General features: G+C 44.4%; 1 protein-coding gene across 2 annotated transcripts in view; it reads left to right on the top strand.

The window, feature by feature from the left end:
* spon1a (spondin 1a) overlaps nucleotides 1-15,822 on the top strand; it is a 208,559-nt gene extending 192,737 nt beyond the window's left edge. For both annotated transcript variants that reach the window (XM_065270017.2, XM_065270016.2), the window contains 4 exons: nucleotides 8,967-9,134; nucleotides 9,556-9,720; nucleotides 10,235-10,501; nucleotides 11,798-15,822. In XM_065270017.2, coding sequence (XP_065126089.2) covers nucleotides 8,967-9,134; nucleotides 9,556-9,720; nucleotides 10,235-10,501; nucleotides 11,798-11,961 — 764 coding nt within the window. In that variant the 3' untranslated portion in view covers nucleotides 11,962-15,822. The remainder of the gene's footprint in view (nucleotides 1-8,966; nucleotides 9,135-9,555; nucleotides 9,721-10,234; nucleotides 10,502-11,797) is intronic.
* The last annotated feature ends 1,603 nt before the right edge of the window (nucleotides 15,823-17,425 follow it).

Genomic DNA, 17,425 nt, shown 5'->3' with positions numbered 1-17,425 from the left:
TTAATATTGTGTTATTGTATGTTTCTCGTTTTATGTATAATGCTTTGGCAATATTGTAAGTGACACAATCATGCCAATAAAGTTCTTTAAATTGAAATTGAAATTGAGAGAGAGAGAGAGAGAGAGAGAGAGAGAGAGAGAGAGAGAGAGAGAGAGAGAGAGAGATGAATCAATGGCAGCTGCATGAATGAACTGCCATGTTTGCTCAGGCTGTGTCTTAAAGCTAATGTGTTTGGATACACACAGTATGATATCACAGACTCATGGACCTGTGATTCATGTATGTGTCAAGGTTTTGTAGGAAATAATACCAACACTGCCCTGATAGGCATAATGAAAGAAACCCCTTATAAATGTTACTTCTGACTCTCATAACCAAGAAATATCTCTTTCAGTTACTAAATATTTGTTAGGTTTCCTAAGTTAAGATCTACTGTATGTTCCTTTGAAAACCTGACTCTGTAATAAGATTACCTTGGAATTAACAATATATCAAAATAATTGTGAAGTTTTCTTTATCAAATTACATTTATATGGGAGGGCAAAAATAAACATTTGTGACCAGTCACGGAAAGTAGGGACACAAGTCGGATCTGGGCATTTTGAGTTATTCACAGATTCTGAAAGTGCAGTTTCTAAGCTTTCCAACGATGTGTAACACATGGAAATCTGATAAGATTTGGAGAAGTTGTGGCCATTTGAATATAGGAACTCAGAAATACTCAAACCGAGAAAATCGAGACGAAAGGGACTCTTCTTTTCAGCTGGGGGAGACAATAGGGCTCATTTACATCTCATTTAGCTAAGCCATACCCCCTGTAAAACCCTTTTTGAGATGTTCTAGCATCATATGTAGTATTTTATGACCAAATGACAACCCGCAAAAATAAACATGACTCTTTTACCTTTGTGGGGATCACAAGTCGAATCCAGTCTGTTCCCTTTCAGTCGGTCACTACGACGTCACGTCGTGACCAACGAATTGGGAACTCGCTTAGAGAGACCAATCTGCTTCGAATACTACTAAAACGCCAATGAACTTGGCATTGAGATATTTGCATAATGCTGGCGCCGCCCCGCCAGGTGCGTATATAAGCAGCAGGTGCAAATAGGGAAATTAGCTTTTTATCGCTTCGAAAGCCGGCAGTATCTGCTACTGAGAAGCTACTTTACTCTGTTGGGATTCGATTGCTGAAGTTGGTTGGACTAGCAGTACCACAGCGGACGCTTCGCTTAATTCCACGACTCTTCATCTGTTTGTTGTTTTGAGTTTAGTGTGTGCGTTGCCTTTCCCTGTGCGCATCATCAACTGAGCATCTGAGTGAATTTCCCTAAAAGAGTGATACGAGAGAGCTTTGTGCCTTGTTAAAGGCAGCCACTCTCTCGTATATCCGGACATCAGCGTCCTTTTCAGGATGGCTTTTCGTCCGTGCGATCTTGGGTGCGGCAAATACATGGGTCCGAAGGACGGTCACGAGCGTTGTCTTTCGTGCTTGGGCATCGAGCACGCAGAGGCAGCGTTCGCTGGGGGTAAATGTTCTCACTGCGAGATCATGTCCCTTGTGGATTTGCGGAGACGGTTGTCTTTCCTCCGGGAAAAGCGCAACCCTCGTCATGCGAGTGCTGAACGCCGCCACGGTGCGGCTGTGAAGCTCTCTAAGGACGACCTCCGCATCACTGTGCTGAGCCGGTCGGGGGATTCGTCCTCCAGCTCTCAGCCTCCTCATCCACAGCCGGTTGATGTGCCGATGGAGACTTCAGCGTCGTGTTCTACGATGACTCTAGAATCCATCGTGCCGCCCTCCGGGTCCACCGACGCCGCAGCATCCGAGGGTGGGCCTCCTCCCCCTGACGTGGACCCCGACGCCCTTCCTCCCTCTGGTCGGGTTGGGACGCCGGAGTTCGATCCAGAGATGGTGGCCGTGCTCGCTCGAGCGGCGGAGACCGTCGGGTTAGAGTGGGTCCCCCCCCCTTAGCCCGAGCCGTCCCGCCTGGATGATTGGTTCTTTGGAGCTGCCCGGGTTTCACAACCCTCTCCACCGGTGCCTTTCTTCCCCGAGGTGCACGAGGAGCTGACTAGAACCTGGAAGTCGCCGTTTTCTACGAGATTACGGCCGTTTCAGCCCTCCCCCCTCACCTCCCTCACCAGCGGAGCCGCTAAGGGTTATACGGGGTTCCCTCCTGTGGAGCGCGCGGTCGCGATGCAGCTGTGTCCGGCTAACGCTCCCTCTTGGAAGGACCGCCCAACCCTCCCCTCTCGTGCCTGCAGACAGTCCTCCGGTTTAACGGGCGCTGCCCACCAGGCATGTGGAGAGGCGGCTTCAGCCCTGCACGCTATGGCGTTGCTGCAGGTTCACCAAGCGAAGGCCTTGAGGGATCTGCACGAGGGAGGACACGACTCGCCTGTCCTTTCGGAGCTCCGGGCTGCCACTGATCTGGCTCTTCGCGCTACGAAGGTGACAGCGCAGGCAATTGGTCGTGCCATGTCCACGATGGTGGTCCAGGAACGGCACTTATGGCTATGTCTGGCGGACATGTCGGATGCGGAGAAGAACAAGTTTCCCAGGCTGGCCTCTTCGGTGAGTCGGTGGAGTCTTTTGCCCAGCAGTTCTCCGCCGCCCAGAAGCAGACAGAGGCGATCGCTCAGATCATGCCCCGGCGCAAGCGACCTGCATCTCGCCCTCCAGCGCCGGCGGCCCCGTCTGCTCCTCGCCGAGGGCGCCCTGCGGCGGCTGCCTCCACCCCCCCCACTAGAACATCTTCCAGGCCACGGAGGGGGAACAGCCGTCGGCAGCCCGCCCTGCCCGCCCCACCCGCTTCCCGTGGTAAACGGAAATCGAAGCGGCCCTGAGACGGGCGACCTGGATTTGGATGGGATCACTCTACGGGAGACGGTGATGGCATCGCTCCCTCCACCGGTAGAGGGCCGGGTGGAGAATCTTTGGTTTCGTTTTGTTTCTGTTCCGCCGGCTTCTCAGCCGGCACCCACAAAACCACAAAAAGAGTGCATTCCTATTCCTTCTCCAGGTCTCCAGAGGATCGAGAGAGATGTGAGCGGGCATTCACATGCTCTTCCTCCCTCTCCTCTATCACCAGCGGGTGTCCTGAGGAGTCCCAGCTCTCCGCTGAGGAGACGGGACCACCAGCACCCTCTTCGGAGTCTGTGCTCTCCGCTGAGGAGACCAGACGACCGTCACCCTCAGCGGGCTCAGGTCAGTGTCACACACACACATACTGTAGATACTTATGCTGTCACAGCAGACGTACCGGCAGTTCCGCCTGTCCCGCCTCGCCGCCCCACCGCGGGTACACCGGTAGTGCCGTTAATTCCTCTCGTACGGTCCCTGGGGGCTTGGCTTCAGCTTCCCAACCCGTCTCGTTGGGTTTTACGCACTGTCCGCCTCGGTTACGAAATACAATTCAACCGGCACACACCCAAATTCTCGGGCATTCGTTTCACCACGGTGAAAGCGTCCGATGCACATGTACTGCGTGCAGAGGTCGGAGTCCTGCTGGCGAAGGACGCGATCGAGCCGGTCCCTCCAACCGAGATGAGGGCGGGTTTCTACAGCCCGTATTTCATAGTACCCAAAAAAGGCGGTGGGTTGCGACCGATCTTGGATTTGCGCGTTCTGAACAAATCTCTGCAGAAGAGGTCTTTCAGGATGATAACACCGAAGCAAATATTCAATTCAATTCGCCCCCAAGATTGGTTTGCGGCAATAGACCTGAAAGACGCGTACTTCCATGTGTCCATTCTCCCTCGTCACAGACCGTTTCTCCGGTTTGCATTCGAGGGTCGGGCATACCAGTACAAAGTTTTACCGTTCGGGCTATCCCTCTCTCCCCGTGTGTTCACGAAAGTAATAGAGGCGGCGTTAAAACCCCTCCGAGAGAGCGGCGTTCGCATATTGGCTTACCTCGACGATTGGCTTATAATAGCGCATTCTCGACGGACGCTTTGCGAACACAGAGATTTAACGCTTCGGCATCTCGCCCGTTTGGGTCTTCGGGTCAACTGGGAAAAGAGCAAACTCTGCCCCTCGCAGAGGATCTCTTTTCTCGGTATGGAACTGGACTCGATCGATTTATCGGCGCGTTTAACAGAAGAGCGCGTGCAGTCAATTCTGACTTGCCTCGGTTCATTTCGAGGGAAGAATGCGGTCCCGCTGAAACAATTTCAGAAGCTCCTGGGGCATATGGCAGCAGCAACGGCCGGGACACCGCTCGGACTGCTCCATATGAGACCGCTTCAGCGTTGGCTTCACGATCGAGTCCCGAGGAGAGCGTGGCGCGCCGGCATCCATCGTGTAGCTATTACACCTGCGTGTCGCCTAACATTCCCCCCGTGGTCGGACCCCGCGTTTCTCCGGTCCGGTGTGTCCATGAGACAAATCTCCCGGCATGCTGTTGTACACACAGACGCGTCCGACACGGGCTGGGGTGCCACGTACGACGAGCTTACAGCTTCAGGGGTGTGGACAGCACCCCAGTTGCACTGGCATATCAATTGCCGAGAGTTGTGGGCAGTATATCTGGGACTTGTACGCTTCGCTACGGAGCTGCGAGGGAAAGATGTACTAGTACGCACCGACAACACTGCGACCGTTGCGTATATCAACCGTCAAGGCGGTTTGCGCTCCCGTCACCTGTCGCATCTCGCTCTTCATCTCCTCCTTTGGAGTCAGAAACATCTGAGGTCCCTTCGTGCCATTCACATTCCGGGCTCGCTCAATACAGCGGCGGACGCGCTTTCTCGAGCTGCGCGCCCCGGCGAATGGCGACTCCACCCCCAGACGGTCCAGCTAATTTGGAAGAAGTTCGGTCGTGCGCAGATAGACCTGTTTGCGTCGCCGGACGATACCCACTGTCGCCTATTTTATTCACTAACCGAGGGCAGCCTCGGCGTGGACGCATTGGCACACAGCTGGCCTCGGGGGATACGCAAATACGCATTCCCCCCAGTGAGCTTAATCGCACAGACACTGTGCAAAGTCAGGCAGGACGAGGAGAGCCTTTTACTGATCGCCCCGTATTGGACGAGCAGGAATTGGTTTCCAGAGCTAATGCTCCTCGCGACAGCCCCTCCCTGGCGGATTCCCCTGAGGAAGGACCTTCTTTCTCAAGGAGGGGGCACATTATGGCACCCGCGCCCCGACCTGTGGGATCTCCATGTGTGGTCGTTGAGCGCGCGCAAGGTTTAGGTGATTTACCACAAATGGTATCTAACACAATCGACGCGGCTCGAGCTCCGTCCACAAGACGGGCTTACGCGTTTAAATGTAACCTTTTCGTCACCTGGTGCTCTTCGCAACGCGAAGACCCCAGAGAATGCTCTGTTAACATCGTGCTTTTATATCTTCAACATAGGTTAGACGGTAGGCTGTCACCCTCCACCATTAAAGTTGATATCGCTGCTATTTCTGCTCATCACTCACTTATCAACGGCAGATCAGTTGGCCAGCATGATTTGGTTATTAGATTTTTAAGAGGCGCTCGTAGGCTAAACCCCTCGCGCCCTCCTTCTATTCCTCCCTGGGACCTGTCCATGGTGCTGAAAGCCCTTCAGGCCCCCCCGTTCGAGCCTTTGCAGTCTGCGAGTCTGAAGCTTTTATCAATGAAAGCTCTGACCCTGCTAGCATTGGCCTCAGTGAAGAGAGTAGGGGATTTACATGCATTCTCTGTTGACGACTCGTGCCTTCAGTTTGGTCCTGCCGCCTCGAGTGTAACATTGAGGCCCAGACCAGGCTACGTGCCCAAAGTTCCCACCACTCCTTTCAGAGACCAGGTGGTGAGCTTGCAAGCGCTGCCTCCGGAGGACGCAGACCCAACCATGGCTTTGTTGTGCCCCGTACGCGCACTGCGACTCTACGTGGATCGCACGCAAAGCCTCAGGACCTCAGACCAGCTCTTTGTTTGTTATGGTGGCCAGCAGAAAGGGAAAGCTGTCACTAAGCAGAGGATGTCTCATTGGATAGTTGATACTATCACCCTGGCTTATAATCTTCAGGGTATTCCTTGCCCCTTTAATTTGAGAGCGCACTCCACACGGAGTGTTGCCTCATCTTGGGCTCTAGCTCGTGGTTCCTCGCTAACAGACATCTGTAGAGCTGCTGGTTGGGCGACACCTAATACGTTCATTAGATTTTACAGTGTTCGTATCGAGCCTGTATCCTCTCGTGTTCTTTCCTCACCAGGGAGGACACGGAGAACAGACTCGCAGGTCGGCTTGCAGCCTCCAACTGATGCTTCATAACTGTGTCAGTATGGAAGGCCTTCAGAACAAAAATGCGTAATGGTTTGAATTGTTCTTCCTCCGCTGCCTTGGCAGCCTTTGTTGCGGAGCATTGGCTGTCAGCCTTCACTAGCTGTATCCTCGCGAACCTACGTGTTGGCTCGGGCTCCACATTGTGTCCCATCGGGTTCCTTTGTGAGTATTTTTCCGTGGGGTTAATCCTACCAGCCCACGTTTCCCTTAGCAGAGCACTGCTTTGCTTACACAGCCACGGCTGTCTTTATTTCTTATCGTCCACCATTAGCCCTTAAGAGGGGCGGTGGCTTCCGCAGCGTTCCTATCCCGCTCAGGTAGGGCGCTTCCCAGTCGCTGGCACTTCTGTGGGTTAAAGGAACATCTAGTGCCCGGCCTTTCTGCCCTATCTTATTTCTCCAATTTCCCCGAGGGGATTTTGGAGGATTTTCTGCAGACACTGGAAGAGGTCAGCCCCTAGTGGCGTTTTGGTAGGGATTCCCAATTCGTCGGTCACGACGTGACGTCGTAGTGACCGACTGAAAGGGAACGTCTCGGTTACGGATGTAACCCTCGTTCCCTGAAGGAGGGAACGGAGACGTCACGTCCCGTCGCCACAGGTGCTGCCACCTGCTGTTACGGCCGGTCACACTTTCTGGCTTTCTCAGCGAAAAAGAAGCTAATTTCCCTATTTGCACCTGCTGCTTATATACGCACCTGGCGGGGCGGCGCCAGCATTATGCAAATATCTCAATGCCAAGTTCATTGGCGTTTTAGTAGTATTCGAAGCAGATTGGTCTCTCTAAGCGAGTTCCCAATTCGTCGGTCACGACGTGACGTCTCCGTTCCCTCCTTCAGGGAACGAGGGTTACATCCGTAACCGAGACGTTTCAGATTATCCAATGACCATATTTGTCCACAAATGCGTATAATCCGTGAAATATAGATTGTTTACATCAGATTTCGCATGAATGTCTGGTAATACAATATAATATATAATCTGAAGACTATTTAAATCGTAACATGTAAGGGTATATGAGCTTACACTCCGTTAAACACATGAACCCGCCTTCAAATTTTGTATTTAAAATAGGGAAGTAGTATAATAGATCATCCAAACAGCGCCGTCGAAAACGTGACATCCTTTAGAGAGGTTACCAATGGCTCGCTCGTTCCTCCATCAGCCAATGACTTCATGGAAAATATTGTAAAATATGTAGCCAATTATATGAAGAATACAACGATATCTGTGTAACTTCTGTGTGTTTGGACTCATGCTGCGCTGCAAGAACTGACATAGAGATGACGTCAAAGTACCGCGAGAGCGAGTCGAAATTAAACTACTCCGTAAGATTTCTTGAAGAGCTCTCGCGGTACTTTGACGTCATCCGACTGCGGCGCCGCATAAAGTCAGTGACGCGGCTGACGTACGATGCGGCTGACTGTTATTTGTTCCGCCCCAGCTTCTTTTATTTTTCTTTTGTTTTGTGCGCCCGAGCTTTACAGTCTGAGGAGACGCAGGCTATAAGTTTGAAAAAAAAAAAAAAAAACTTAGCAAACATGTCTGAGGAACAGGGCAGCGCGTCACTACAGTCACGTGACTTCACGCTCGAGCCGGAAGAGAAGACAATGCTGAATAAAGTCGTAATTCTGCTATTTTTGGACCAAACTGTATTTTCGATGCATCAACACAATCTTACTGACCCACTGATGTCACATGGACTACTTTGATGATGTTTTTATTAACTTTCTGGACATGGAAACCATACATAGATTTTCAATGAAGGGGAAAGCTCTCGGACTAAATCTAACGATAAAACATCATAAACTGTGTTCCGAAGATGAACGGATGTCTTTCGAGTTTAGAACGACATAAGGGTGAGTCATTAATTACATTATTTTCATTTTTGGGGCGAACTATCCTTATTTAGTAGTCACGCTGTTCCCTTTGGGGGCGGAGGCGAAAACACAAGCTTATACAGTATGTAAATATACACACAGACAATGACGCCCCCCGCTGCACGCTAGAATCTCCGGAAAAACAAGCCTATTTTAACCGCAAAATGTACGCTTTTAAATATACAAAAACTGCTATCTCAAACATGGAGAGGCTTCTTCGTGATCTCAACTAACAGATTCTGCAATAAAACGAAAATCACAAATTTCCGACTTGAGTCCCTGGTTTCCGTGACGGGTCACATTTTAGGAAAAACTTGATAGACAAAGATACATTTTTGCTGTGGTCAGTAACTGACAAGTGTGGTCTATAAATAACAGGTGGAATTTTGTTTAAATGTATAATTTCACTTTGAATATAAGTAGCATTGTTACTTTTGACCCTGTCAGCTGTCAACCATGTTTCTGTGTTTTTTGCCCCACCTTGGAAAAATGAGGAATGAGTTTCTGTAGTCTTTCATCCTCGACAAACATAAAGCAGTTCCTCCTTTCAACGACGCAAAAATGTGTACATCATTGAAAGAAGGAAGTGCAACACTGAAATCTGTATTTGTCCCGTCTCAGGGGAAACTGAGGAAATGATGCACGACCATTCAAAAACATGACTGGGGTTCTAACGATACAAAGCTTAATGCACATCGGTGAAGTGTCCGTTTAAGTGCAATAAAACATTATTTACCATGTACTTTGGATAAGAAATTATTGATTGAATATTACCACTGACTCAGTCTTCACAGCAATGTTTATGTGTTTACCTTCATAGCTCCAAGCAGTTGCTTAGTTACTGAGTGGGGTGAATGGGATACCTGCAGTGCCACCTGTGGGCTTGGCATGAAAAGACGGGAGCGCATGGTTAAAATGCCTCCATCTGACGGCTCCATCTGTGGAGCTGAGGTGGTGGAGGTGGAGAAGTGTATGATGCCAGAATGCCGTAAGCACAAACGCACACATTTATACACGCATATATTACCATACTGTACATTCCCACATTGTTTACACCTACATATCCTCATTAACATATTTACATCAAATAAGTGCCTGCATAAACACATTTACATGGATATTTGCTTTTAATGCAAGCAGCACACACTTTAATAGACACAAAATATTCCTGCATTAGCATATTCAAACACATGCAGGTCTACAAAGAAAACGGGAAATTCATAGTTTGCATTTAAACAACAAGACTCTCCCATTTCTTTCTCTCCCTTTTCCAACTGAAATGCATCTAAGAGTTGTTGAAACTTTATTATCATAGCATGTTATTGCCTCAATATTGTCCTTTATTTGTAAAATGTGAAATTATTTAGGTATAACTTCTTAGCATTGATTGAAGTTATTTGTGTGTGTAGATACAATCCCGTGTTTACTCTCCCCGTGGTCGGAGTGGAGTGACTGCAGTGTAACGTGTGGTAAAGGTACACGGACACGTCAGCGCATACTGAAGTCACCTGTAGAGCTGGGCGAATGCACTGAAGAGCTTGAGCAGATGGAGAAATGCATGCTGCCCGAGTGCCGTGAGTTATACACACTCTTTATCACACATACTCAAAACACATTCAAACAAAGTATAAAAGATGCAGTTGACACGGCCACCGGTTTAATTTGATCAACTTATTCGTCACTCCATAAGGGATTCGGACCTACTGCCTTTAGGTTTTCAGGAGAGCCAACTGTCCTGATAGCAATAAGCTCTGAAAGTGCTCACTATCTCTATTTTTTAATGGAGTAAGGAGCAGTAACTCATTTGCATTTAAAGATACAGACAGCACATTTTACTCCCCCCAACAGTATGCAATAATAAATGATCTGTGGGGTATTTTGAGCTGAAACTTCACAGACACATTTCAGGCACAACTGAGACTTATGTTACATCTTGTAAAAATGAGCATTATAGGTGCCCTTTAAATTAAATTATTATTATTGTGTCTTTCACTGCATATTGTAGTATAATATATCTCTTGTCACTTGCAGCATTCAAACGCTTTGTGTCAGATTTCTCAGCTTGAACACTCTTTCTCTCTTATCTAGCAATGGACTGTGTGATGTCAGATTGGTCTGAATGGTCCGAGTGTAGTAAGGCCTGCGGAAAGGGTCACACCATCCGCACCCGTCTGATCATGCTAGAGCCTCAGTTTGGAGGCGAATCATGCCCCGAGACAGTACAGAGAAAGAGGTGTAAGATCAAGAAATGTAGCCAAGGTGGTGCCAACAGCGATGAGAGGAAGAAACGCAAAGAGGAGCGCAAGAAGAGGAGGAACAAACAGGGAAGGGATGAAAGCACAGATGAGCTTGCAGGTGAGCATTTGCTGTCACATTTCTGTTAGCAATGACACAATAGATGTTGACACTCAACATTATGAATAGTCACTATTTTTTATATTGGTATGCACTGCAAAAATTATTTTCAAGAACAAAAATTCTTTGTATTTTTTAGATAGTCTTGTTTTCAGTAAAAATAAAAAAATATCTACATATTCTTAAATTAAGATGCTTTTTCTTGATGAGCAAAACCACCCAAGAAATAAGTCTAGTTTTTAGACCAAAAACATTACATTTACGCAAAAAAGCAAATTTATCTTGAATTTAGTGTTTAAGAAAAATGTTCAAGGTTTTTTGCTTACCCCATTGGCAGATTTTTTTTTGCTTGTTTTATGCACAAAATCGCTTAACTTTGATATTTTTCGGTCTAAAAACTAGACTTGTTTTCTTGGGTTGTTTTGCTCATCAAGAAAAAAAGCATCTTAATTTAAGAATTTTTAGATATTTTTACTGAAAACAAGAAAAACATTTTTTCTTGAAAATCATTTTTTTTTTGCAGTGTGTGTTTTTCCCGGTGATCGACCCATCACCTTTGTGTCTCTTCCAACCTGATCTCACGAATTTCCGTGGCATAGTCATGGAATTTTGTGCTAATTTTTCCGTGGCATTCTCACGGATCTCCGCATTTTTGTGTTGCCCTGCTACGGACTGTCTTTTTCCGTGGCATTCTCACGGATTGGTTACTCAACTGTTTTGTCCTATTTTCTTTCCATTTTAGCTTCGATTTAGGGTTAGATTTACATGAAATGACATCCCTACCCAAACCCAACTCTAACCCCAACGCCAGGCGACAATTGTTTAAAGTTTAGAAAATATAAAAGAATAAATCAGAAAAAATAGTATAAACCAATACTTAAAGTGACATAATAACGCAAACCCCAAATCTAACCCTAAACCGAAGCGAAAATGGTTTCAAAATAGGAAAAAGCAGTTGAGTAACCAATCCGTGAGAATGCCATGGAAAAAGACAGTCCATAGCAGGGCCACGGAAAAATGCGGAGATCCGTGAGAATGCCATGGAAAAATGAGCACAAAATTCCGTGACTATCCCACGGAACTTTGTGAGATCATGTTGGTCTCTTCTTATTGAGCTAATGCAGACAAAATAGTTAAAAGTTACTTTTTGAATGTTCTTTAAATGTTTCACTACAGTGGTGTTCACCTCTATTACAGTTATTTTGAGGTAATGAATTGTACTTGACTATGTGTCAATAAATCCAGTATCATCTAGCGCTGACAACAGTTGTATTTTGTGTAAATGTGTTCTTTAAGGATGTAAAATGAAGCCATGGTCTGGTTGGACTGACTGCACTAAGCTGTGTGGCGGCGGCATCCAGGAGCGTCTGATGACAGCCAAGAAAAGATTCAAGAACGCACAACTAACCAGCTGCAAAGACCGAAAGGAGATACGAGCCTGCAACGTTCATCCCTGCTAGGGCTGTGCCGCACAGCCTTATGGGACAAGGCCCCATCCAGATTGTGGACAGACTGTGGCACGCTGTCTTACAGTCATTCAATGCACTCTGTACGGGGTCAGCCAGCTGCAACAGCTAGTCTGTTATTTTTCATTTACTAGAATTTAGATTGACCCAGGCCCTGCTTAGCCGGTAACAAAATGGGAAACCAAGAGGGAAGGTGCAGGAAACAATGCACTGTACAAATTCAGATTAAAATGCATTTATATTTGAGAGTAGCAGTCCTTTGAAGAGTGAAGTTCTTTTGAAGATCGAAGGAAGACCTCGGCGTATTAAAGATTAATATGTTTTGATGTGAAAGCTAAACAAATTCCTGCTTTTATACTCTGTGATCTAAACTCTGTCTTCATACACAAACACTCAAACACAAAATAACAGAAATGATATTCTTTCTAATGTCTTTTGAAGTCACACAGTCATCTCAGGCATTCAGAAACAAGTCTCAAAACTTTACTTGCAATTATATAAACAGGTATGGAAAATCACTGGCCAATAGACAATTCAGTTGTAATGGTTTAAAATGCATTGTTTAACCACAAATGTCTTTTTTTAATAGAATAAATTGTACAATTTCTTTCAAAATCTTTTACTTTCATCGAGGGGTGCACCAATACAAAATGTGTTGATACCGATATTCAGTTACTTAGAATGTCTACCGATGTCGATAGATACAGATAGTTGCTCTTTTTACTTTCAATTTATATTATGTTGTGAAATCCAAGACGTGCAGAGTGTACAAAATGATATTTTGTTTTCATTGTCACCCAATTCAAAATAATCACACATTACGAGTACTATTCCTTTCTTGCCTCCTTGTTAATTGCCAGGATATTATCTGCCCTAATCTGTTGTTTTTAAACAATCGGCCAATGTCTGATAATGGGAAAAATTGCTTGAATTGGTTGATACCGACTATAGGCTGATATATCGGTGCATTTTACTTTCATCATACTTTTAGCAAATTTTTACATTTGTTTATTTTGACAAGGCCTTTTCATTTTCTTTACGTTCACTCATTTCCCAGTAGACATTGGGCACTTGATGGAATAGTTACCCCCAAAATTACCGTAGGTCCATACAATGCAAGTATTGAGTATCTACCCATTTACAAAAGTAATCCATATTACTCCAGTGGGTTGATAAAAGTAAATGATGAAAATATTTTTATTTTTGGAGTGAACTGCACATTTAATCAATACTTAAAACCATGACTTTCAATCCAATAGATAACAAATTAAGTGGCATCTGCAAACAAATAAATTCCGAATAAATTCTGAGATTTCCTTAAAATATAACTTTTTGAGGCTATTGTATTGTATTGTATTTACTTTGAATTGAATTTGGTGTCAAGGTGAATCCATGTGAAGTTCACACAGGTGTACTAGCAGCACTAACATAGATGGTTTCAGCAGCAACAACATAAATAAGCAGCTTTTGTTGATCAAACTCAAAGTGCCAGTAAGATCCGAATTCTTACCTTCCTAGTATTGTTAAGGAGTCCCCAGCAACAGGTTTAATTGCATGCAAGGCCAAAAAAAACCAAAATATAAATTTAACATTACCCCATTTCTCAGAGAGCCCCAAATGATTTGTGCAAAGCCGTTTAAAGATTCTGCCTAAGCCCCACCTGTCGTCAATCCAAGTAATAAAACGACGACAGACACTAACATTTTTAACACTAATGTAAACACGTAAGCTAACCGGGCCACAGCTAAACAGTAAACAGCAGGGTAACTGCAACATACGTTAGCCAGCTGCTAGCGCGACTTACCGACAAGACATTAAGAGTTGAAAACTGACATCATCACACATCATTCATCATTCATCCAATGACGCTAACATTTTAACACCCATGTCCTGCAAGGATGTAAGCTAAGCTGGCCACAGATAACAGTAAACAGTAGTGTAACTACAACATACATTAGCCAGCTGCTAGCGGGAATTAATAGCCTCTTTCACACAGTAATCAACATGATCTCACAAAGTTCCGTGGGATAGTCACGGGTTTTTTTGCTAATTTTTCCGTGGCATTCTCACGGATCTCCGCATTTTTCAGTGGCCCTGCTACGGACTGTCTTTTACTGTGGCATTCTCACGGATTGGTTACTCAACTGCTTTTTCTAATTTTCAAACCATTTTCGCTTCGGTTTAGGGTTAGATTTGGTGTTTGCGTTAGGATTTCACTTTAACTATTGGTTTTATACTATTTTTTCTGATTTATTCTTTTATATTTTCTAAACTTCAAACAATTGTCGCCTGGCGTTGGGGTCAGAGTTGTGTTTGGGTAGGGATGTCATTAAAAGATCAGCCTGGTTATTCTGGTAAATTACCACAAATTTACCAGAATGAATTTAGCAGTAAATACAAAAATGTGCTGTTCACACATGCAGTGATGTTCCGTCTTTTTACCAGTAAGACATCATTCACACATCAGTATCAAAGAAAGCGGAAGTTACCTGTGGCGCGTGGACGGCGAGCTCAGTGTCCTACTTGTAAACAATGGCAGGTTATGACTTAATATCCACCGTACATATTTTGTTGTTTTCACATCTGTGGCAAATGTGAAGGTCGCGAAGTTGCACATGACCAAACAACATTGCATTAGGCGACGTTAAATAGAACCGGCTTTCGCACATTAGACTTCACAGAGGGTTTTCTAAAGACATCGGCAATTTGGTAAATAGATGGTAAGCTGTTTTAAACAACTTTGGTGAAGAAATGTGGATGTTAACTTCAGGTGTGCTCGACTTTTAAGCAGCATGTGTGGGGAAACATCTGTAAACAGTGCGGGAGTAAAGCGTCATCTGTATAAAAACTTTATGATTGGCCCGAAGCTGTCTGTGCGGTCTGACGTCGTCCGTTCTAAATGCCGGTAATCCTATATTTTTTGTTCACACATAGCACTTACCGGTTGTGGTTAGGACACGCATGTTGTTCCAAATAAAGTGGGTACTGAACCATCATTCATGGCCAAAAATTTTGTCATTTATTCATTTTTTAGCATTTTATTTTATTTTTTTTGTCTGAAAGTGCCCAGATATTTTGTAAATGTGTTAGGTTTATGGAAGCACATTGTTATTTTGGATTCCCTTCCAACATCCCATAATGTTTGTTGTTCTAAAAACAGTATTTAAGAAGTATTTTCCCTACACTTGCAGCAGGTACACAGTTTATATATGCAGTATAAACAGCCATTCATTTGTCAAGAAACTTTTGTCAGGCCAAGATATTGATAATGTTACACTGATTGATCCCTTACATAGCTTTTGTAAATCCAGTCCTAAGAGTGGGTAAAATGTTTAACTATAAACATGTTTGCCCTGAAGTATTGCCATGTATGCAAACCAAACTCTTCTTAGAATTAATTTTGCAAGATTATTGTAAACTTGTTGTAGAAAAATTTATTATTCTTGAGTAATGAACATGCTATAAGCCAAGAATGTTTCCATCATCTCCTGTGATGATTTCTTTGATGTGTAATATTCCTAAAACTAAAAGCACATACAGTATAACCAGCCATTCCAGAATTTTATATGTCTCTGTAAAACAAATGCTGTCTTTTGACCCACAGACCTGTTATGACTTTTTACCCCACTGTAACACATGTAGATGCTATTTTAATTGGAATATTTTAAATTTGATGGAACTTTCATTTGTTTTGTTTTTATATTAGCCCCTCCTAAATTTATTTTATAAGAGATTATTCTTACCAAAGTCTTGTGTAGATGTTTTGTAGTCGTCTCTCTCTTCCTTGTTGCTCCAATGACATGATTCATATTTTTTTGAATATTTTACCTTTACAATAAAAGGAAATGTGACAAAGTGCCTAAATAAATGTCTAACTATTTGTGCAACAGATTCCATGTTACATACATGAGCCTCTTTTACACACTAATCCTGGTAAATGACCACTAAATGACCAGAATCATCAGAAACACATTTGCCCTGTTTCACAGACAATGCATAAAGGGGCTCGCACAACGGACGAGAAGCGCAGCGCCTAGGACAACTTGGAGGTATCGCACATGGGAAGTGCACATTAAATAGCGCAAGCTTAGTCTGCTATCTGCGTCTACTTCAAAATGCTAAATATAAGTTAGCAGCCAATGTTAATCACTAACAATTTGAGACAAATATGATGTTATTTAATGTTAAACTATGTGAGTGGCGCTCTGTGGCACGACAGGGATTTGAGCAGTGTCCTTAGTCACAGGGGACAGTTGCCGACAGCTGCCGCCGGTGTGCGTACATTCATAGAAAATAATGTGCTCTGTTTTTAGATTCATGGCGGATAGTGTCACGGCGCTGCACTTCTTGTCCAGTGTGCAACCCTCTTAAGGCTATTTCCAGACTAAAATGAATGCTTGAGTCTTAACTGAAAATTATTTGCCTTCATATATCTTTAAATATGTCAGTGTTATTGGGGCTCATTCACTAAGCATGCATACCCACAAATTGGTTCGTAAAATGTGTGTACAGACATTTTACCTTACAAATCAAAATTTAACAAAAACTTTCATCCTAAATATTCTTCTAAATGTTTGCTAAAACATAAGAACAACTTAGATTACACATACACAATAATCATGAACAAGGAACAAAATATGTAACACAGATACAGATTAAAAGGTTCTTTTTCCTTGTTAATGATTATTGCGCACGTGTGGTCTGAGTTGTTCTTACATTTTTCAAAACATTTAGAAGAAATTTTAGTTTGAAAGTTTTAATTGAATCATGATTTGTTAGTTAAAATGTCCAAACACACATTTCAAGAACAAATTCATGTGTATGCATGCTTAGTGAATGAGACCCATTGTTTTGACTTAAAATGCATACCAGTTATGTTTATTTCTAAGACATTTTTATAAAAGTGACTTAAATATCCTAATTTAACTAAGGCCTAGTCCTGGCTTAACCCTACTTTTATCTTTCGGGTCAATTTGACTCCATTCATGATGATATTTTTTCACTTTCCTTGTTACGACAAAGTAGAGAGGAGGAAGCAAGTGCAGGCGATCAGAACAGGTTTATTGTAAAAGATGGTAAACACAATGAAACAACAGAGTAAATGACTGTCCAGGATGATGGCAATGGTGATCGAAGGTCTACGGTGGTTTGAGGAAAGTAGCAGAGTGAAGTCGGTGATGAGTGTGATGACGGCCAGTGTATGAAACCAGAAATGGACCCGAACACTCACACGGAGACGACGACACGAAACGCTAATCCAAACACACGAAGACGAGAGACGATAATCCAAGTGCAGTGGCTGGAACATGAATGAGGATCTGACAACAGGAAGAGAGATGAGTGAGTATTTGTAGCTGAGTGTAGATGAGGATCAGCTGGAGCGAGACAATCAACGCACAGGTGACAACCATCTACCGTGACAGTACCCTCTCCCCTAGGAACGCCCCTTGGCGTTCCC

This window comes from Paramisgurnus dabryanus, chromosome 9, assembly GCF_030506205.2.
Source record: "Paramisgurnus dabryanus chromosome 9, PD_genome_1.1, whole genome shotgun sequence".
In the NCBI taxonomy this organism is placed as follows: Eukaryota; Metazoa; Chordata; class Actinopteri; order Cypriniformes; family Cobitidae; genus Paramisgurnus; species Paramisgurnus dabryanus.
Note: the sequence above shows the minus strand (reverse complement) of the source record. Positions and strands in the feature narration are given on the sequence as shown.